Source organism: Chaetodon auriga, chromosome 21, assembly GCF_051107435.1.
Source record: "Chaetodon auriga isolate fChaAug3 chromosome 21, fChaAug3.hap1, whole genome shotgun sequence".
NCBI lineage: Eukaryota > Metazoa > Chordata > Actinopteri > Chaetodontiformes > Chaetodontidae > Chaetodon > Chaetodon auriga.
Window position 1 is genome coordinate 11,135,363 of NC_135094.1, and position 23,280 is coordinate 11,158,642.

Sequence of the window (23,280 nt, forward strand, 5' to 3'; positions counted from 1 at the left end):
TCCATTTTCGTTGCGCGGCGAATCCGCGAGCTGAAATGAATTCTGCGGCGCGTGCTTATTGTTCAAAACGCACACACATACTCACACACCCTCACGCGCGCACGCATTAACGCTTCCATCTCTACTTTTTTTTCCCCCCCCCTGGTGCGTATGCGCGTGTGCGGATGAAGTCGTGTCCTGGAGAAGTTTTCAACGCGTGCGTCAAAAGTACGTGAGGATTGTGGCGCATTGGACGACTGTAGTGTTGAATGAACGCAAGGAGGAGGGAGATCATACATTAACTCCTGCTGGCTGCGGGGACTCTCCATAGAAGCCAAGACAGAGGGATGCACTCTGAACAACCCTGACAGCTTTTTCAGAGAGAACACAGAAGCCACAGATGAAAGCCAAACCAAAATCCACTTAATTTTTCTTGGCTACCCGGTGTTTTCCAGGGGATTTTACGCACGCAAAGAGAGTGAAGAAAACGCCGCAGACATGAGTGTTGCGTGGTTTTACATGCTCCTGAAGGATCCCATCTCCTGATAAAGGGACCAAAGAGGACAAAACAAGGCTGTCCATGATATTTCCCAAAAGAAGATTGCAAAGGTGGAGCGATTAGAGAAGGGCTGATGACGGGACTATTAATCCTTTCAGTGCATCAAAAGCACCAAAGGGTATTAGAAACACTTGGATGGAAATCGGGCGAGTGTTTAGAACTGTTTTTGGTTCTATATGAAACTGGTGATTAGTATGTGACACATCTGCAAGGATTGTTTTTTTCCACTGAAGATTTTATTAAGGACGTAAATTTGCTTTCCACCGAAAGGTTGTACGCTATGAGCGGTTTCCCGGTGTGAAAACTCTCATCTCAATCTTTTTTTTTCTCTTCCAGTCTTCGTAAATCTAAATGGAATTAGTTGAGTCGGAAGCCGTTTGTGAAAGGAACAGACATGGTACATGGACACAGCTTCCATCACGGTAAGACAGCATCAGCCGAAGCCCACTTGCGCAAAGCTCTTATTTCTTGTTTATATCCCCAACGAAAAGAAGTAGAGTAATCCCTTAATCGGGCGTTAATATCAGAGCAACAGATAAAACTAAAAAACAAAACCAGAGTTGTGATTTGTCGGGATGAAACAAATATGAGGTGATGCACAAACGTACTGCATCCCGCAGCCTGTAAACTCACTGTTGAAGGTCACACTGGAAGTTCTTGTAGATTTTTTTAAATTCTTTTATTCTTATTATTTTCTTTGAAGGAAGAAATATTCTGAAAACTGATTTGTGGCATTTCCTGATTTGCTATCATTTTTTCCCCTCTCATTTTTATGGTCATTTTTGAGTTATTTTTTAAAACTTTTTTTTTAAGCAGAGTTTGGTTAAGGCTATAAATGGGTTTGCACAAAGTTACAGTACAGGCTTATAGGCTCTTCTGAGCTACTGAGTCTATTAGCATTGGAAAGGCTTCCATTTTATATATTAATCAGCATAATTAATATTATACTGATAATTCCCTGTTATTCTGATTATTTTAGGTGGTGTGTGCTGTTTGAGGATTCTTTAAGGTTACAGTCAGCACAGGTTTAGCATTAGCATAATGCTGGTGTACAGTATGAATCCAAAACCTCTAATTCTTGTTCCTTGCTGACTCAACCCTCCCCCATCTGAAATCAAGCTGTGCATCAAACAGAAAAACAACAGAAAAACAACATGTGCAAGTCACAGTCTTCCATCAAAACGAATTTGTCTTTCTGTTCTCGCAGTTGTTGCAAGTCTTCTCATACTTGGGTTGTCTGGGGCAACAAGGAAGGATACAGCAGGTAATCTCCGCCACCACGGCTGCACATCTTCATATCCTCTCCTTCAAAGCCTTAATCTCTCACTTTTCTTTGCTCTTTTGCTGTGTGTAATTTAGTGAAAAACAATTCTGGAGTGAAGCCCGCAGGTCAATGTGGAACGTGGGTGAAGGAACCAGAAGGAGGGCTCTTCACTTCTCCCAATTACCCAAACAAATACCCCCCAGACACAGAGTGTGTTTACATCCTTGAAGGTAAATATTCTCTTTAAGCACAGCAGCAGTGAAAAAAAGCAAGGTGATCCAGCAATTTATTCGCTACAGCTAAAGCGTTCCTGGGGTTATCCTGGAGGGGGATAGTAACACACAGTCACATCTTAGAGGATGATGAGATGTACTGGTTTGTTAGACAGTGAGTGGCCACCTCAGGCTGGCATTTTCCACATTAGGAGGTGATTCTTGATTGATCAGTCCTCATAATAAGGTTATGAAATCATCAAAGTGAACGTAGGAGCTAAAGCCTCTCACAGCTCCTGTGTTTTAGAGTGGAACTGACTAACAGCCAGGATTGGAGGTGTGTATTGAACGTGTGGGCGTGCGGATAATGAAACGGGTTTAACGTCCATCAATGAAAGCATGACTAATATTTTACACCCTGCTCTGTGGTAGGTGGTAATTATTTCCATTGTGTCTTCCAGCCCCCCCAAGGCAGTGTATTGATCTGCACTTTGAGGAGAATTATTCCATCGAGTCCTCTTGGGAATGTAAATTTGACAACATCGAGGTTCGGGATGGACCGTTTGGCTTCTCCCCAATGCTCGGACGCTACTGCGGTCAGCACAGCCCGCCTGATATCAGGAGTAGCGGCCGATATCTGTGGATAAAATTTGTTACAGATGGTGAACTGGAAGCGGTGGGATTTTCAGCAAGTTACAACTTCACTGCAGGTACATTTTTCGCAGTTGTTTTGCCTTACTGCTCCTGTCACTTCATTTCTTTCTCTGTAAGCATATCCATGCTTTATAGCTCTAACAGCAAGGCTCCAAATGAATAACAAACATCATCCAGGGAACTCGCCCTTGTGGGAGCCTCTTGCAGTTTTATTGATTGTCTGTCTACACACACTCAGTATTTCCATTGGCAATATACTGTCATTGGCTGGGACACTCTTAAGCCCGACTGGCCTGTTATTTCTTTTCTCTATATATTTGGAGTGATGTGGAGCAGTGTCAGATTTTAATACAGTTCAGCAGCACCTCTCCAGTTTAAGGAGCTGGAAGAGGCAGAGAGTGCATAGCAAACTAATCGGTATTGTCGAACACAATGGTGGCACTTATTGTTATGTGTAAAACCTTGACTTTCTTAGTTTGCCTCATGTTTGGTTGAGATCCCATAACTGAAGCAGTGTGAGGATTGATGACAAGGAATCAGGGCATAACCATGATTTAATATTCCTTCACCTACACTTGACCGGGTTTAATAACACTGTCAACTTTTTAGTGTGTTTGAGGCTTGAAAGGCACCGTGCCAGGAAACAGGCACGCTATGCCAATTTGTCTCCACATCCACCGCACCTTCAGGGATATTTTACCTCTGGAGATTTGAGTGTGTCATTGTTTATATGAGGAACGCTCACGCAGTACATCGACCTTTCTTCCGAAAATCATGCTACTAGCTGTGGGCTACTGAAAAGACAACCATCGAGGTGAAGAGGGACTATAGATTTTTCTCTAAAGGCTTCATGCGTGTGTTGTTATCGAGAAATCAGGATGGTGAAGCTCTCCATGGGAAATTACAGCGAAGAAGTGCAGTCAATAGCAATGAAATCTTCTGAGGGATAAAGTGAAGGACTTCATACTGTGGCTAATTAAGCAGAAGGACTGCTACCTCTTCTGAGATTTGTAAGAAGAAGTTGATGTAGAAGTGCACGAAAGTAAAACCGCTGCAGCTGTTATACTGTCAAATATGATGTTTTTCCTGCAGTTCAGAAAGGACTTGGAGAGCAGATAAAATAAAGTGTAAGCAAAGTAAAACATGAATGGACAGTGTCAGGCGTGGATATGGTCTGTGTTATAGAGATTGCTGTCTGCTGAGGCATAAATCTCTTATCCTGCAGCTCTGTTATACACATCAGTTGCTCTGTCAACTTCGATTTGCTATTTAGAAATGCACTTGTTAGATCGCAAATGTGTTGCTCTTCATCAGCAAGGCTATAGCTTAGTAGCTAGACAATAATATCTTTCTATGGAGGTTCATGTTAACTGTGCTACCATTGAAGGGTTAGTTAAATGTTTTACAAAATTTGTCTCTCTTATCCTCATGTCAAAGTGATACCACTCTCATGTCTGCACAGTAAAAATGAAGCTACTGCCAGCAGTTGGTTGGCTTAGCTTAGAGCAAATACAGGAAACAGGAGGAAGCAGCTCACACAGCTTTGTCAGGCAACAAATAGTAACAAAATCTGCCTACAAGCACCTCTGAAGGTGTATTCAGAGGTGTATTCTGATTCCCCCCAAAGAGCCCATTTACCAAGTACCATACAACATCAGTAGTTTTTATTTTTCTAGCTGAAACATTTCACGCTTTCACCTCGGTTCACACCGCGCAAAGCTAAATGCGTCTTTCCATTGACTTTGTATGCAATTCCCCGCACAATGTGCCTGAACACACCTTAAAATCTCACTAATTAGCACTGTATCTCATTTTTTTAGTTAGTACAAAAACTAAACTTCGGTTTTTGTACAGCTAACTGGCTAAGCTAACCAGCTGCAGGTATTATAGCGCTATATTGACTGTACAAAGCGTGGCACTGATCTTACATTACACTCAAGAAGAGATTTGTCGAACTATTTCTTCAATGAATGTGAGCATTCAGCTGTATTTTTATGGTGACCTCTACATTATGTGCTCGTCAAGGTTTCCTGATGCAGTGAACGATAGTCTGCAACATTGTCATCCCTATTGGATTTGAATATATACTATATGTACAGTACAGTATGTCAGAACATCACCAGTGCAACTTCAAAAAAATATATATATATAACTACACAAGAAGGATAATTTGTTGTTTTCAGCCATAATAGTCATAGATAGAGAATCCAGACCACATTTTCTGTAATGCGCAATTGAAGTATTGTTTCCTCTGCCTGCTTCTCTTGGGAGTCTCATTGAAATTTTGCTGAGAGGAAAGAAAAAAGCTCTTCCTCTCGACTTGATAGGAAATATCTGTGGCATATGATTTACATAATTAAAGAAGATAAAAGTCTTGAATTCACTCGACTTGATACTCTGAAAATCTGGCAATGTGAATAGTGTCTCACATCTGCAGCTGCTCTGCTAGCCATGCTAATTCACACAGCCCTCGTCTGATGAATGGGAGAGAAAAAAAGAGGCAACAAAGGTGACATGAATCAGCTCCTCTTACTCTCTTTTCTCAGTCATTTTAGGAGCGGAGAGATAAAAACTCTTATGCCTCTCCTTCACATTCTGCCAGTGTCCTTTCAGAGCCTCGCGCTCTTGATGACTAATGCGGTTAGTACAGGAGCCAGTGAATGAAGGAGCAGTGACTGGAATCTCACAATATCCGGTGTCATATTGAGGTCCTTCAGCGGAGCACTTAAAGTCTGCAGATGCTATGCATTCAATTTATATGTGGCATCAGAGGAAGTAAGAGATGCTGGTGTAATAGACACTAGAGATTGACTCAGAACAGTGACTAAATTAACTTGGCTGCCACAGTGATGTGATGCACAATTTATTTGTCAAACAAATTACACCCACATGGCTCATACTTGGTCTTTTCTTGTGTCACAGAACTTTTACAGCAGTCCCTCTTAGCTCTGCAGAATGCATTGGGGCTTATTTTTTGCAATGGTTTGAAAACTGTAAAAGGAGTTTGACAAGATATGTATTTGAAAATCACACATACAACTATTTCCTATTGAAACAATTCAGCTACAAAGACATACTGTCGACCATGAGACTGTCTAGCACCTGTGTAAGGATCAGTACATGAAAGCTTGCCAGACGTGGAGTCCATCTGGCAGGCTGCATGTGTGACACACTTTAGTTACCTGAGTGAATGAGTGTAGTCAGGAAATACCTCTGCCCACCAAACATATGTAGATTCACAGGTGAATCATAGTCGCAGTCTTGCAGCCATCCTAACACTCACACTCTAAGAACAGTTTGACATTTTAGGAAACATGCTTACTCGCTGTCTTGCAGGGAGTTAATTGAGAAGATGATACCACCTCACATCTGTACAGTTAATGCAAAGCTAGTGCTGGTGGTCAGTAAGCCAAGTTAGCATAAAAACAGGGCACAGGAGGAACCAGTAAATCTGGCTCTGTCAAATGGTAGTAAAACCCACCTACTAGCACCTCTAAATCTCACTAATTAGCTAGCATCCGTCCATTTGCAGTCCTTCCCTTGATGTGCCATTTTGACAAGTTCACAGTCTCCGTCTGGCAAATTTACATATTGAGATCTGATCATGATAAAAGCACTAACATGAGACTGCTTCATAATACCAAGTGTAAATGAAAATGCCTGTGGACTGGATGTCAGTGTCCATATAATGTATCCAGATAAGGCCACATGTTAATACAGGTGTAAATGGAGCCTGTTTTGTGTTTAGAGTCTTTGTGCTAAACTAAGATAAGCTGAGCTAAGCTATGTGGTTGTTTGTGTAACTTTACATGTACTGGACCAACATGAGAGTGGTGTTAATCTTCTCCTCTAGCTCTTGGCAAGAAAATGAATAAGCCTATTTAAAAAATGTTGGACTATTCTTTGTAATGCATACTGAGGCACCATTAGTGAGTTTCTCAAAACTGACAAGATACAGTAAAATTAACCATGACATATTATCCTAATGCCACTTTGAAGCAGCATGCAGCACTTACTGTGTCTCACAGAAGTCGTCATGTTCTACTGCTCCACAGTTAAGTCCTCATGTAAAAAGCACCTCAGTCAATTAAGTGAGGGATGCCTGGGACAGAGGGGTAAGTAGTTAACCACCTACAAGACGAGTGGTTTAGGAAAGGGCTAGAAGATTCAGGCCCAGGAAGGCAAGGCTGTGTTTGAGTTTGCAAACTAATTCCTGGACGATTTTTTTTGTTTCATCTTTTCTGTCTGTCTCATTATTCTGCCCACACATATTCATGGAAGAAACAACCATTTCATTTTGAACTAGTGGCAACTTGTCAAAGTGTGGTATTGAGCCACTGTCTACATGCTGACGTCAGTAGTGTGGTGAACCAAATGGAAACAATGCACGTGTGAAGTTGCCTCCCCTAGATTCACATCATCTCTGCAGGTCAAAGCCAAAATGTTACATTTTTCACAAGCACCCTCGTAGTAGAGACACAAAATCTAAAACTGCGAGAGGAAGCGTTGAATACAGCACGAGCAGGAGGGAAAGTTACTGAGTTGTGGAACCAATGTGTGTATATTTTGGTGTGTATGTGTGTGTGCAAGGGTGTCGGGGGATTTGAGCAGCATTCTGCTTTTCAGGTCATCCTAGGGCGCCGTGACCTTAGAACCCTGTGGACTGGTAGATTAAGTGGTGTTTCAGCACCTTAAGCCAAAGCCAGAGCAAATAAAAGCTGCAAGTTCTCCCCCTCCTGCTCCCTGTACTCTGATCACTGGCTGTTTGCAGAGACCAGGCCTGGCGGTGAGGCAGGCACTGCTATAGGATTTGTGCATTTCCTTGATCCAAGGACTTAAGATATACTGTTATTTTACTGAACATATCATGGCAAAGTGAGATTTATGTATATATAGTATACTCATGTGGCCCATTAGGGTTTCAGCTGCTTCTTAGATGTGATGTAAATCTTGTTGAGCCTGTGAATACATTTAAAGATGGAATATGAAGACTTTTCTGTGTTTCCTCAAGGAAATGACATGAGCAGAATTGGATTTGTGTAGTTTTGAGTGCATAATGCATTTTTTTTTTTTAAATGTATTTGGTTAACCAATTAGGGGCTATCAAGTGTTGACTGGGGAAAATGCTTGATAAAATTCCTTGGACCTTTTCTCTAACATTTGTAATTTAAATGAGGAAATTATGCAAATTTGTGACAAACACAAAGTAATATTCATGATAGTGGAAAAAAACTCAATCCTTTTTTTCTTTCCTGGAATGAAAATTGGTCAACACGCAGTTCAGCCTCCTATATTACCCAAGATACCTTCAGTAGCGCTGTCGCTGTTTGTCTTCCAATTTGAAGAATTCAGGCCATGACTAATGAATCCATAATCTAGATGACACTGATTGATATAAGTGCCTTATAGCCCAACCAAGCTCTAACTGCACTGGGGATCTGTTTGCAATGAAATGAGTCAAATGGCATTTAAGATTATAGCTGTAATAGGATATATGGGCCTATCATAAAGGAGGCAGGGCCATGAGATTGAAGCTAGATGGGCTCGAACTGGAAAATTGAAAATTGAACCGCAGAGATCGACTCGTCGCTCTTGGAGGGCAGTGACTTCGGCAGCACCACTGCTAGGGCTGGACAGAAAGTTCAGCGACTTCCCAGATTCACATCTGCCTCCAAAGTCATTTGCCAGTGGCAACACCCGACATTTAAATGGTCGCTTTTTGTTTGGTTGGTGTTTCCAAAGACACTGACATTCAGCAGATTGGCAGGAGGCATGTTATAATACATTTACTGTATTTTAGGACAAAACTCCAACCTAAGTGATACACATCCAAGGAGATGTTGACTGCGAGATCTGGGGCTCCTATTCTGAAAATACAGATGTTTCAGTTTAGATCGAAGAATAGCACAAGTCGAAAAAACATATTTGCTAGCATTTTTGACACATTATTTATTTCAGTTTTTTGGGAAGTCTTGGTATTTCACTTTATTGCACAACAAGGATTTCATTTTTTGATACACAAAAAGGGATCATAAGCTCACAGTTGTGCTCTTGTCATTGAGGTCTAGAAAATCCTGACAGGTATTTGCTTTCATGTCAATCGGGATGTACAACATGACTGGTAGAGCAGTTAAAATGGATGTCTCCTTGTGGAAAGTGAGCTTGTGAGATGTGGTCTGGCTTTTTCTCTTGTGGCACCTCTCAACCTAAATCCAATAAAAACATTGTCAAAACTTTGTCCTGTACTGGTACAGCACCTAAGGCACTGGGAGTAAAATTTCATTTTCCATGGCCCAACACTGGCAGAGGTTCAGATTCACAAAGGAGCACAGAGGAAAGGTAGATAGAATTCATGAGAGGAAATGGAGAGAGAAAATCTCATGTGGTGTATTTTCTCCCAGGATCCCAGGGAAGAGTGTGTTTGCCTGAATGAGCTGCTTGCATATAGTCGCTCCTCATAAATCACACAAAAAAGATCTTCCTTCCAATGTTTTGCTCTAATGCTTTTTGTCATTAGTGCTCCCTCCAGTGCAAGTCACTTTCTCCAGGAGTTCTCCCTTTGATTGTTCAGTGCTGCCTTTCTCTGATTGTTATTGTTGTGTTTCTCTGCTGGGAAAATATGTAGGTGTACATTACTCACAGCGTAGGTATGCACCTCATGCGTGACTCATTTCAGTGTAAAACAGCCAGACAAAGAAACAGACCTGTATTTGAAGACCAGGCTGAGTCCCTCATCTAGCTGTGTGCTTTTGAGGTACGGCAGCCCACATCAATCTCATTTCAAAAAAGACTCTCATGAGGATGCATGTGTTGAGGAAGAATGACAGTTGCTGCATCTGAGCACAGCTGAAGACACCCTTTCCTCCGCACTGCCTCTGAGCAAAGCGAGATGGATGGGGCGAGTTAGCATTGCAGGCACACCTCTTGCAGCTGTGGAAGAGGTCGGTCGCACCCTCGCTCTCCTCGCTCATCTCTCTGTCTCTGGTTTTCTCAGCTAACACTGCCTCTTTTCATCTCTCCTCGCCTCTCTCCCCGACATGAATGGCTCATGCTGTCTGTGTGTTATGCGCCTGATCCATGTGAAGGGAGATGTCCAGGCATACATGTTTAAATGCTTTCTGACGTGAGCCAGGAAATTCAGCTATACAACCATCAATGTCCACATGAACTCCACTTCATTTCAACCTGTATCTTGTTTTTCATAGTTTTGCTCATCATCATTATCTGCAATATTACCATTGTGCTTCCCAAGTTAATAGCAGAGAGCTGAACCAGTAGGCAAACAGTAGAATTGCTGCCCAGACTTTTGGTTCAGTTTCAGCTTTTGCAAATCGTGTTGCTCACACAACACACTTCTGTGCAATGACAGATTATTACTGGCATTTCAAGTGCGCTCACTATTAGTTTAACCTTTAAATAAATTGGTTTAGATACTGTAATGTGACTAAAATGTCTTGTTTACAACACGTTTGGTCATCTGAATGTTCATGTTTCTCACGGTGTCTGACTTGTTATCATCAGACATTCATCATGTCCCCAAATCTCAACAATTACTTGAGTAAAATGTTATCATAACCAACAGAAAAATGCTAGAATTATTAATTATCCTTTATACCAGCTGTCAATACCGATCAGCAGCACTGAAAATGACAAAATTTAATTGAGAAACAAATTAATTTCAATGGAACAGCTTCGAGCAACTTTGACCTACAATTTAGCTTTGTTGACTAATAGCAAACCATCTCTCCAATGCTAACATTTGAGTGACTGGAGAGTCCAAAACAGAGGAAACTGTGGTAAATTATTGTCCATTTTTGATAACCTTCCTATATTGGAGTGTTGTTTGGAAATAGTTACAGGACAGGAGTCAGTGGAACAAATAAGCTAAATGTTGTGAAAACTGTGAATTCATGTAGCAACTGAGCTAACTAGCTTGCTGCTTCACGTATCAACTGACAATACTGTAACTTGACTAGAGCTATTGCGGCACTAGCACTAGCATGTGTCCAGGTGGCTAGCATGTTAGCAGCAAGCTATCCCGCTACAGTAGTTTACTAGCTAGACCTGCGAGTCGTCAAACTCCTCTCCTTGCGCCTCCTCTGACTTCACACCTTGCTCCTTCTTCCTCAGCAGAGACGTCCCAGCACAAAATGTTCAGCAGCTTATCAGACAATGAGCCTTCACTCAGGGGACAGCCAGTCAGAGTTTATCACTCCATGGAACTTAGCTCACCGTCCAACAGGATAGCTGATATTTATGTCCTTTGGCTGTTTCTGCAGCTCCTAGCCAATTACCCTGCAGATCAATCAGTGGCTCAGCCTTCCTCCTGCTTCCATCCTCTGTGGCGGTTTGTTAGCCAGGCCTGCTGTTCAGCTGCAGATGCTGTGGGGGTCAGGGCACCACTCTGTTGTTGCGGGAAGTCTGCAGTAATGTAAACCAATGCTGGATGCGGGGATTTATTTGTGATCTGGTTTGGGAATTGGACTGAAGGGGTTGTGTGTGTACATGTGTGTACTGTATCTACTGTACACACACAGCATATGTATCAATACCCGTGTGTAAATACAGTACGCTGGAACATGTGTATATGTGAGTGTTTGCCTACACCATGCATCTTTCCAATCTGTACCAGAGTCTTGGCTGCTTTCCTGCTCAAACCCCTGTGTCCTTCCTGTGCTACATCCACAATAGAGCGACCTATTGTGTATTCGCACAGTGTTTGCTACATTATACACATGATGCATATGGTCCTTGCTCTCAGAACTGCATTGGAAATTAGCTGGGTTGTTGTAAGTGTGTTTTTTTCTCCACTCTCTTCCTCTGTAGGTATAACAGCTTGCCTAGGGCTCTTTGTTTCATTAGCCTATCGCTGTTGTGGATCCTTGGCTGTCATGCTGAGAGCCTGACTCTCTCCATTATGCTGTATTAGGCAGCAATGAGATTGAGCTGTGCATTTTATCTCTGCACACATTAAGCCTTCAACCCTTTGAAAACGTCTTGGAGAATTATTCTCTTAAGAGTTGATTGAAAAGGTCTTTTCATTTTTGGAAGGTGAATGAGTTTTGTTTGCTCATCGCTCCTGATTTGTACCTCTGATTTCAAAGGACATCACAGAGCAGATTGCTTTCCACGCATGGCGAGTTTTGCTTTTGTTTTCATCTTCGCACCAGTGGGATACGTCCTGAGGGAGTTTCTGTATTAACATACAGGGATAAAAAGTCTAATGACTACCTCAAAAGGAGTATGAGTGATGAATGTTCTGTTTTTATTATCTACATGTTTTCTTCCATCCGTTTTGGCAGCAGACTGGACTCTGCATTCCCAGCTTATCATCTAAGAGCAAATTTCAAAGGGACCTAAATCACATTTGGCATCAGGGTAATCTAATAGGTAATGGAAAGCTTTTGTTTACCGCTGGGAATGAAGGAGAGCAAGACCATGATGGGATTATGAAATGTGGAATTTGAGTAATCCTCACAACATTTCAGAATGATAGAACAGTTGTGGATTCAAGCAGACGCCCACGACAATAATACTCCCTTATAGGAAATGACAATAAAATGACTTGATGGTGCATTTCATGAGATGTAAGTGCGGCTTGGGTCATATACCAGCTGTCCCGCCGTATATACTGTTGTGACTGTGTTGGAGGGTTAATGCATGTCATTACTGTTTGATAGGCTTATCGAAAAGCCACGACAAGTGGTTTATGCTTCACAACTGACTCTCTGGCTCCTCTCAGTCCATCATGTTTTGTTTATTCAAGGGTTCAGCCAAGGACAAAAGATTCAATGCAATAATAATTTTGTAAGCTATTTTTATTCAGTCTTAGGCCCATGTCAAATGTCCTTGTTGTCAAGTTTAGTATATTTAGTCAACCTCAGATGACACTGACTGAAATGTGCGCACATGCACACACAATCTCAAATACACTATATCCAATGCTTACGTTTACCAACACAACACGGCATTTTTTTAAACTCCATTTCGGTCTCGTCTTTCCTCGTCAAGTCGTTGATGAACATATTTTACCGAAGCTTTTGTTAATAAAATGAACATTAAATGGAATGAAATTTGAACACAAAGCAGAACAGAAAGACATTGTATCGGTCTGTATCTGTGCTGGCTTTGGAGAGGTGGTTATGATGTGAGGCCTGATTTTGCATCTCATTCATAACCATAATGGCAGAATTTCGAGGCAGGCCAAGGCTAAATTTTCAACAAAAGACCTGCTTGGTTTTCTTGCCTCCTCCTGTTTTCCCCCCGTCTGTGTGAAGGATTGTTATTGCACCCAGAGGATCCATCATGAGAGCTTGCGGGCTGCTAAACAGTTCCTACAGGAAAGACCCGGTTAAATTTGAATGTATACTGTTTGACATCCTAAAGGTGTAAGTGACATTTGGTTTCCGGAGGCACATGACAGATGGTGTGATGTTCTATGCAGTTGTTTCAGTTCATTTTCAGCCATTTTACTGAAAGTGTCAAACATGCTTGGCTCTGAAGCCCTGAGTCACGGAAAGTGAAGGAAGTGTCAGGATAACAACATGACAAACACGAACCTTAGCGAGGTGTTGGTTCGCATCGGCTTCTCTCGTACATTTTGTCTTCTTTAGTCCTCGTCAAGGCTCAAATTGCTCATCCATCTGTGATTATTGTGGTGCAGGGGTCTGCGACAGAACATTTTTATTTCCTCCTCAGACCACTGACTGTACGCCAATGGAGCCCAGCAAGTCAATTAAGACCATCTTCTTCCAATGGACGACTGAAGTCTTTCTGGCAGATTGCCACGAGCAAGGACCTGGAAAAGTCAGGAAGTCGGTCATGTGTGTTCATCTCTGTTTCTCTCTCAAACAAACACTAACAGCTTGCTGAACAGCATGGCCTTGCTGGCATTTCATTTTCCATTTGGCAAGCTCGATTAATCACAGCACTCCTATACAATGCGACGCACGTGGCCACCCATCGCTGCTGGCTCTCATTATTCCCCTACGCAGGAAAATGCACAGCCAGGGAAGGAAGAGAAGGAGCGAGAGGAGCGCCATAGATGCACTGCTGCATGTGCTGCACAGAGGAACGATACAAACAAAGAAGAATCCAGCGATACAGAGGAAGATTTGGATTGCTGTGAATAGGTTACGGCTATGCTGTGAGGAAGACTGATAAAAGATTGGGACTCCTCCATGTCCCCTCAAGGCCCTGCTTCTATCTGAATATTCATTCAGCTGACACTGGCTTTTCTCGCTACCGCCTATAAAAGGATGCCAATTGGCTTTTGCCTTGTGGCCTCTAATAAGCCTCTGTGCCTAACATGCATACAAACGACTCTTCGCGACACACAAACACACGTAGCAATTTCCGCACTGCCTTATAAACAGCCTTGAAACAGCTTGAACTGCCCCAGAAGTCTCTATGTTTAAACTGGCGTGCGTGAAAAACGCATTTCGACAGTAGATAAAAGTTTTTCTGTGACAGTTGTTTGGTTTTATATCTGAAGGATTGAAATTGAGAGTGGCTGACTTTATCTTCTTTCATGTGTGCACTATGATTGTTTAGTCATTCTGTATAATGAAATATCTGATCTGCTGCAGGGGGATAAGTTTGTTTTGGGAAATCCTTAAAAAAAAAAAAAAAAAAAAAAGTAGATTATTCATCCATTCAGCACATTTATATAATTTTTATTCTGTTGTGATGCTGGACAGTGAGGTTTACAGCAAAGCAACTTTTATAAAATTGTAATTTTGCACAGGACAGAGGCATTTTTTTGCTGATAATACTGTGCCTCAATCTGTTTTCTGGAAACACTGCAGATACAACAGTCTGCTAGGATCATGCACACTGAGTCTGTCTGTGTAAACAAGAGAAGTAACAGTCACTGGTGGGAAAAGGAGTTTTAGCAGTGAGCATGCACATGCAAAAAAATACAAGGTTGCTCGTACTTTGTGTCTTCATGTGCTGGAGAGGACATTTCTCATCCAAGGCTTGAGTCAAGCTGGATTTTATCTGGGGGAAACTACTCAAATCTGTATGCTACTCCTAATCCCTGCGCTCAAACACAGACATACACACTGGACCTCCGCTGAGCAGCTACATCTGAACACTCAGATCAAAAAAATCCTCCTCAGCTTGTGCTCCAGTTTGTTTGAGGGGGTGACGTCGGTTTATGTAAAAACAGGCATGTTTGAGCAGTGAAGAGTTAAATCATGTGAGATTTATCTTCATGTGGAATAAACATACAGTACAGCGCTGCACACATTTTGTCCGTTTCCTTCAAAATACTTATTCATAGCCATCCTCGGCATGTACAGCAATCTTAAATATTCAGGCGTAATCCTTTTGGGGCTCTTCTGGTAAGATGTAGAATTCAAGTGAGATTGAAATCACCATCCCTTCCCCAGATAACTGTGTGCCACAAGGACATAATTTTCTTTTTCTTAAATTAGAAAAGATTAGGTTGAATCAGTGAGGCTCGGCTCAGAATTTTGTTGCCCTCTGGGCAACACTTTATTTCCTGGTATTTCAAAAGTCTGCCAACTTTACCTTCTGATTTAGTTGATATTTCACAGTCTCTCTCTTACTCTGTCTCTTTGTTATAGGAGGGATAATATGTGTGCGGGTGCAGGCTGCACGGGTGATTCAGAACAGAGGAAAATAATTTGTCTTTGTGCAAAATGAACTTTGCTTATGATTCCAGAGACCTTTGACTTGCTCTTCTCTGGTGTTTGACACTGAGCAAAATACTGCACTATTAATTCCATCTAAAGCCGCATGCAAAAGGCCACGCCACCGCACACACGGAGCACAATTTATTGTGTTTGTGATCACACATCCGTGAACTAATCTCCACCGCCACAGTATTTATGTCACCACAGCACAGAGTGAGGTAAGAGGACCTGAAACTGACTCACAGGGTCATACATCAGACAGAGAAATAAAGAAATATGGGAGATGGTGTTGGGATTACGTTTAAAGCCCCCCAAAAGAAACCTCATTGTGTATTTGTAGCTTATAGGTGAGACTGAATGTGATCAGGAGGGAAGTCTGAGCCATTGATTTTATCGCGCTCTGCCTGTGAAGAGGCGAAGCTTTGTGGAAACGTAGATTGTGGTAGAAAAAAAGCTCGGTGAAAATGCTTCAATTGAGTGTGTGGAGAGGAGGGCTTTGGTGTGGCTTAAATATTCATTTGCTGGTGGCGCTAGCTCTGTGACTGAGGTTTTAGCTCCTAGCGGTGGATCTCTTGACACAGTGCTTGTCAAACATGCGTGGTTTCGCCCTTCTGGCTGAAACAAAGGGTGTTTTAAATAATCTGGCATTTAAGCGCTGAGTTGCAAAGCATTTATTCTTTTTCTATGAAGAGTGAGGACGGTGCTGTGTGGTAATGAGCAGTCAAATACTTTAAAGCTGTTTTTCTAAATTTGTTCACTGTTTATCTGGTGAGGGAGTAGCCAGACACGTGCAGCTGGATTCCTCTTACCTGGGCATGTTTAGGTAAGCATGTTTAGCTGAAAACTCAGATTTTTCTTTGTTTCCTGAATGATGTGTTTCCAGGAATTAGCTCAGAAAAGTTCTATCATGTTTGAATGGGGAAGCTTTTAACCACAACGGCCATATTTTTAAGCTGAGTTGGAGTATAAAAAAAACACCCATGCTTTCAGAAGAAATTTGAACTTTTCTCGACTTCTCTGCATTGACTTTTGAGTCCAGGACATTATTTAAAGATACGCACTGAGTGGCAGCCTGTCGTGCTACCAGAAAAAAAACACCCCCACAATTAACAAGCATGCACCTCAACTAACCAGCAGGAGTCACAAGTGCAATGCCAAGTAGCGTATATGATCCCTCACTGGCTTCCCAACATGTGTGCACAATCAGTGTTTGTTGAAATGTGCAGCCATGCCTGAGATACCGCTGCCAGGAGCTGTTCTCCGGTGCTTGGTGGTGATGACCTGCAATGCGCCTCTTACACAACTTTATTTGAAGGTTAACTCCAGTCACCATGATGTTGTCCTTACATGATCTGCAGCAGTGAGTTTTGGAGGCGAATAAGCATCATGACCAAGCTAACACAGGGAGACTGAGATGCTCCTGCTGTTGATTTAGATGCATGAATATACAAACGTGTTGTGAAAGACGTCGCTGTGTGTGTGTGTGCAGCGTTGAACGTCAGCATTTCTGAGCATAGTATTAAGTTTATGGCCCAAACCATGGTAGAAGTGTAGTTTTTGTGTTTGTTTCTTGCTGCTTCAGGTATTGTAGTTAATGTCCCGACCACGCAAGACGGTGCTAAAATTCAAGTGCTTTTTATCAGTGAGTGTCGTGTTAAATTGTTTGGCACAGATTGTGTTTTGTCAACACGCCTCAAAATCTCTTTTGGGTGTTCTCAGTGCAATCCTGATTTGGATTTGGTTTTTCATTTCATTAAACGCCGGGAGGATTTCATCAGCTAGAGGCAACAGTTTGCCTGCGGTTCAGATGTGAAGCAACAGAAATGATAGTGTTTTCCTCCTATAAACTAACAGATGGGATTAAATGGGACAGCAGGTGACAAAAGCGTTTCCATGAGGGCAGGGCGTGTCAACCAATGAGTCTGTCTCTTGTGCCAAAGGTTTATTAGATGTGTTATAACAGAGGGACGGCCAGTTAGCATTGCATCTTCATCACTTTCCCACTTATGTCATTGCACCTTTTTTTTTTTCCGGAGCAATCTGTGCTGCGACTTGCTCGGCACGATTAGCCAGCACACCAAAGAGCAGCGTTTCATTACAGTGGAGAGGGATCTTTATTTGATCCTACTCTTTTAGCTTTTTTTTTTTTCTTTTTTACATTTTTTAATACCGCTTCTGATGTCAGATTCAAACTCTCACGGTAATATGCCGACACACCTCCCCACCACCACCACCGCACGCACTCATACACATACAAGCACGCACACTCACACACACACACACACGCCCTCTATCAGACACAAAAAGCCAATTTGAGAAAATTAAAAATCTTTTAAAAGGATGTAGTTATCTCACCCTTTTCCGACGGACATTTTTATGTAACTCAATTGATGCATGACTGCTTCCATTAACTTCTGATCCCTAAGTTGGTATAAATACTCTTTTCAATTTAGATAGTGGCGAGCGGTGAATGGGGCGTTGCGTTGGCGTGCATGTAGAGTACCGACCTCCGCCAGACTTCCTGACGAATCATTCATTCTTTTATGATTAAGCTCATGTTCACCTACTGCCGCTCTGCCCACACATTCAAAGATCCAGCTGCCTCCAGTGACGTGGAGATATACATTTCTCAATCTTTTATGCTGACTAAAGCCTGAAATTGCGTATGTAAATCTTTTGTAACACAACCCCTGTGCCACTATCTGATTTTTTTCCCCTCATTCTCAGTCATCTCAATCAATTTACCTGTCCTTTCTGTAAGCAGATGCCGCTTATTTATCTTCTCCGTCATCCGCTTCTTCAGTCACTTACTCAGAATTTATGCAGCGTTGGAGCAACCTTGTATTTTTGCCCTCACACCCATTCCTCCGAGGCTCATAGCCTGTAAGTGTGTGCAAGAAAGAGGGAGTGAGGGAGGGAGAGGGAGAGATAGCGACACTCTAATGGGGCTTATCAAAGTCAACCTGAATACTCTAACAGTCTGGGCCTGAACATCAAAGCCTAGTCTCCACTCCACTGCCAACCACTCTGGACATCCATCAAACACCCAGGCAGGAGAAAGCCCAAATTGACTAAATTGGATGACGGAAATGTTTGTATTGTAAGGACAAATATTCTGATGAAGGGCTAATCATAGCGTGTCAGTGTGACTGTGATAAAACCTGACATTTCAGAGAGTTAACTCAAAAGGTGTCTCAAGAAGCTGCTTTCGATTTGAAACTGTGTGAAAGAATGAGGAAGCAGTCGTCCGCATCGGTAGATTATGCCAGAATGCCGCAAGGCCTGCTCCAACATACTTTATGACATGCTATCGATTCAAGAGAAGATGAAAGGAAATGCTGTGTGATTTGATTTCTCATTCAGGGGTCTTAATTCCCCCTGACACGCATTGAGAAACAGACGGTCCTTTTGATTGCGGAGAATCTGACCAACAGGGTTATTCTCTCTGGGAGATCAGAGTGTTTCTCCCTTTTTTATTAGACTTCAAAGGTTACATACAGAAATAAATGCAGTGTATATACAGTATATATATATTCATCTTTTTGATAGCTGTGGACACACTTTAATCCATCATGAGTGCGTGTGTTTGTGCATGTGAGACTGTGTCCATTTGGATATACAGTCATGTCTGCATACTTTCCTGGCAGTGATAAATAAAACTGCTTTTAAATGAAGAATAAAAAAACCACATAGACGCTTTGCACGGTGAACCCACGCAAGGGATGAAAATCCATTATGTGAATTGCACTTTGCATTCCCCACAGGTCACCCCAACATATATTTGCATAAAGCTGATCATGCTTCACTTCGAATTGCATAGCGACATCTTCTCAGCAGCCTTATTCTGCCACTCTTAAATGGAGCTTTCTAGTTAGGATTGGGCGTCAAATAGAAATGGATTTTGGTATCATGATGCACAGCGAGATAACGGCTCCCCCTCTCAGGTATATTTATGGCTGTAATATTGCGGAAGGAGAGGTTGGAGATGAGATAAAGGAACCATACTGACCACGTGCTTCGAGTCTTAGTGAAAAGCAATGCGATCTGTGATCAGTTAAAATGAGGCTGATGGGAATGTCATTAATTTTGCAGGTAGTTGGTCACAAGTGAACATAAAAGTCACCAAAATCAATAGAATTCATCTGCTGGGGACCATGAATGTGTGTGCAGAAATTGAAGGCAATGCATCCTGTGGTTGGTGATATATTTGGTGATAAATCAGCTGATATTACAGTAGATTATTGCAGATATATTGATATCGGTTTATATGTTGACAGGTAAATAGGAACAAATTGCACTACAGAAATGCCCTTTAGAAACAGTGTCACCATGACATGGTTTGTCTACTAGAGAGCACAGACAAGCTAATTTTTTCAACCATAAAATGTCACATTTTGTCACAACATAAAAAAAATAGAATAAATAAATCGACAGGATCCATGTCAGGATTGTTTGTCTTTAAAATGACTTTTTTTTTTTTTTAACAAAACAATTAACAATCCAAAGTTACAGGCAAACATGTTCGTGCACGCCTTCACATATCATTCACATGCCGTGTATTTCCATCAAAATGCAGCAGTGTAAATGCAGCGTAAGCAAACCGCAGAGCCCAATGCACCAGCGACACACATGCACACAAGCGTGCGCACACACACCTTAACTGTATAGTTATTGATTGCTCCTCTCTATTTTGCTGAGACAGACGCTGTTTCTCCCAGGATGCTACTAGACCGCTTGGCTGGTGGCCTTTCTCTCTCCCGTTGCCTCTCTCCCTTTCTTGCTAGAAAGCTATCCTTCATCAGCAGCCACGTGCGCACACACACACACACACACACACACACACACACACACACACACACAGATGCTCACCTCAAGTCATCACATCGCTACTAATCACCTGCCGCTCTCTCTTGAATCTAGACAGCTTGCAGTCCTTGACGTTTGTCTTTCTCCTGATCTCTCTCTGCCTCTGTCAGCCTCTGTTTTTTCCTGCTCCCCATCACTCGCTTCCTCCAGTTTCTCGATACTGTTTAATAGTGTGTATTCTTTCACTTCCCTGCCGTTTCTCCACCATCTGCTGTTTCCATATTCTCTTATTCTCGCTGCCCTTCACTTTTTCTCGGCAGCCGGGACCAATTTCTCTTGCCTTGTGTCTCTTTGTGTTTCAGCCTGTTATTCCTGCCATTTCTCAGTGGACAGGTTGTACTCTGCCTCTGTCTCTTAGCACCACGCTGGGCATCTCGCTGACATACCGCTACACTCAGCTGATACTGTCTGTGTCATAGGAGATGATTCTAAAAGTTTGTCTTCTCTTTTGCTGCTTCATCGCCCAACTCCATTATAGTTTAGAGCACTTAGAAAAATGATTTCCCTCTGCTGATTGTTTCCTAAATTAGGGCTGCAACTAACAATAACTTTCACTGATTTATTTGTAGTTTTTTCTGACTTACAGTCTAAAATCTAAAGATATTCAGTTTCCTGCAATGTGAATGAGCAAATCTTTGCTTTTGAGACAAGAAAATGTTTTTCCTTAATAAATTAGTTCAAACAATCAGTTCTTCAGTGGACTCATCGACTACTTGTTACAGCTGCACTATAACCTGAGCACACTGTGTAAAGGAAGTGTGCGGCTGTGAAAACATCTTACTTCACTTGTGACACATATTCATACCATTATCCTCCTTTTTTAGGTGTTGAAAACTGCACCATATTAAAATGATTCATTGAGAGAAACATAGAAATGTTCCGTGGTGGAAGAAGGAAAGTGGAAAAAGTGGCGGCTCTTTCTAGAAACAATATTCTGCTTCCTGAATCTTTCAAAAACTTAACTATGAACAATTTTCATTGAGAGCAAACTGATAAACAAAGTAAATATGACCACCCTATTTTAGGATTTTTTCCTTTGGCCAGAAGATGCTAATTTATAATTCATCAAGAGGGAAGGAAGATATCGTTGCTAATGGCATCTCTTCCCATTCTTTCCATTTCATCTATTCATTTCAGCTGACTAAGAATCATTTGAGCAGTTTGTCGGTTACATGTGAAAACTGCACTCGCTGTATGTCTCAGTGTTCTGGACGATTTCCCACCAGGATGTGTATTGCTGATTGCTTGGCACGCTTTTGACAAGCACATACGGATTCCAGTGCAGCTCCTGCTTGGTTCAGCAAGGTGTTACTGAGCCCCACTTGTGTATTTGACATGTTTTCAGTTGTGTTCAAATAAACCAGTTGCATGATTTATGACAGATCTATGGAAGGTGTAGATTTTCTGTTGCTGGCGCTGGCTGGGCTGCACTTACACATTAGGCTACTGCTGGAGCAGTAAGCAGTGGAGGAAATTGAGCTTAGTAATGAATTCAAATGAATATTGAGTGCTGTCGTTTACAGATTGCAGCTGATGCAAGAAAGCTGTTTCACAGAAAACCTCCTTAATGCTCAGATTTTAATGAACTCCTAAACACAATGACGTTTCAATGCAAAACTTACTCCTGAACCATTTTGCACTGATAGAAAAAAAGTCTCTGTTGACCACTGATGGAGTCGTAACTGATGTTTTGGGCATCTGTCTCCTCCCCAGAAGGCTCCCTTGTTTTCTAACAAGTGAACTGTGACCTGTTGAGTAATTTGGTTGTGGGACCCACAGTTGAAGCAGCTTATCCAGCAGTAATCTCCTCATCTGGCACTGCGCGCTGTGTCAAGCACAAGTGGGCTTTATTTCACTTATTCGTTGGCACCCATCAAAAATAGATAGAACTATTTTTAACTTGGCACCTGTGAAATAATGCATGTGAGGAACGGATAATGAATGATCATAGCAGGTGTCAGAAGTATTCTGGTTTAAAGCCTTGGGCTGAGGGAAAATTGGACAGATCTTGCTGTGTTTATTTATTCATGCTCGAATCTGGCTCACATGTAGCAAAAGCTATGTTGCGGTGCAGCTTCCCTGCTGCTTAGACCCCTACAGCTAGTGCTGAGAGCTAGTGCTTGGCTAGCTTCCTGTTGCCTTCTTATTGTGCTGGTGGCAGGCGAGAGTCCCACTGCCAAGTAGGCCTTATCCTTCTTTAAAGCTGCAAGTATTATTTGGGGAAAAACACCATCACTGCTGATAAATGGGGTTGGAGATATTTTAACTCAAATTGTAGCCCAGTGGTAACTTTTGAAAACTTTCTTCCCAAAAACCTATAAAATCAAATACTCTTTACAAATTATACACTTAAAATCCCCAATTTGTTGGTGGTTTGGTTCTAAGATCTGGTGAACTTTTTTAAAAAAAATCCAAGAACTCAACATCTCTTACTTCAATAGCGACTGCTAACAAATTTTCATTTCAAATGAAGGAAAGATGAAAATAAGCCTGACTTGAATTGGTTAATTTGATTAGTCAAATGTTCAATACTGTATAAGGAGAAAAAAAAAAACACTTAAATTGCACTTACCAATTCACTTTTTTCAACTGGCAAATAGCTGCACTTCTATATTTCTGTTGTGCTACTCGCCCCATAACAGCATACACTGATGCACACACACACACGCAGGGCGGAGAGCCTGTCACAGAATCTGCTCTGACGGGGCAGATACTTGCAGAGCTTGTGTCAGTAATGATAAAACGTGTGTTTCAGAGTCTCGGTGGAGGAGCTTCTAAATGTTTTAAACTTCAAATAGTCTGAAGTAGTCTGCTGTGGAGGTCCAGCGTCGTGCTCAAGGTGTTCCTGCTCAGAGAGGAAACTGTCAACTTCAAGCTGCTGTCGATCTCCCCTGTGGAGGCAAGGGGAGCTTTTTAATGGAGTCTCACACACGTACATCAGTACTAGTATTGTAAATGTATATATAGTTGTCCGTACAGCCAGTGTATGTATGCATACTACCATATGTGGGGTAAAACACGTGTAGTTACTGAGACACACAATAATCCTCATGCAGTAGCGGCCTCATGAGGCTCATGATGCAA

General features: G+C 42.0%; 1 protein-coding gene across 5 annotated transcripts in view; it reads left to right on the forward strand.

Annotated features, from left to right (window-relative positions):
- The first annotated feature begins 247 nt into the window (after nt 1-247).
- neto1l (neuropilin (NRP) and tolloid (TLL)-like 1, like) overlaps nt 248-23,280 on the forward strand; it is a 64,835-nt gene continuing 41,802 nt past the window's right edge. For 2 of the 5 annotated variants that reach the window (XM_076761813.1, XM_076761815.1), the window contains exons 1-4: nt 813-960; nt 1,746-1,802; nt 1,898-2,032; nt 2,476-2,724. In XM_076761813.1, coding sequence (XP_076617928.1) covers nt 933-960; nt 1,746-1,802; nt 1,898-2,032; nt 2,476-2,724 — 469 coding nt within the window. In that variant the 5' untranslated portion in view covers nt 813-932. Of the gene's footprint in view, nt 961-1,745; nt 1,803-1,897; nt 2,033-2,475; nt 2,725-23,280 lie in introns of those variants that run through there. The other 3 variants (XM_076761811.1, XM_076761812.1, XM_076761814.1) reach the window with 3 other exon arrangements.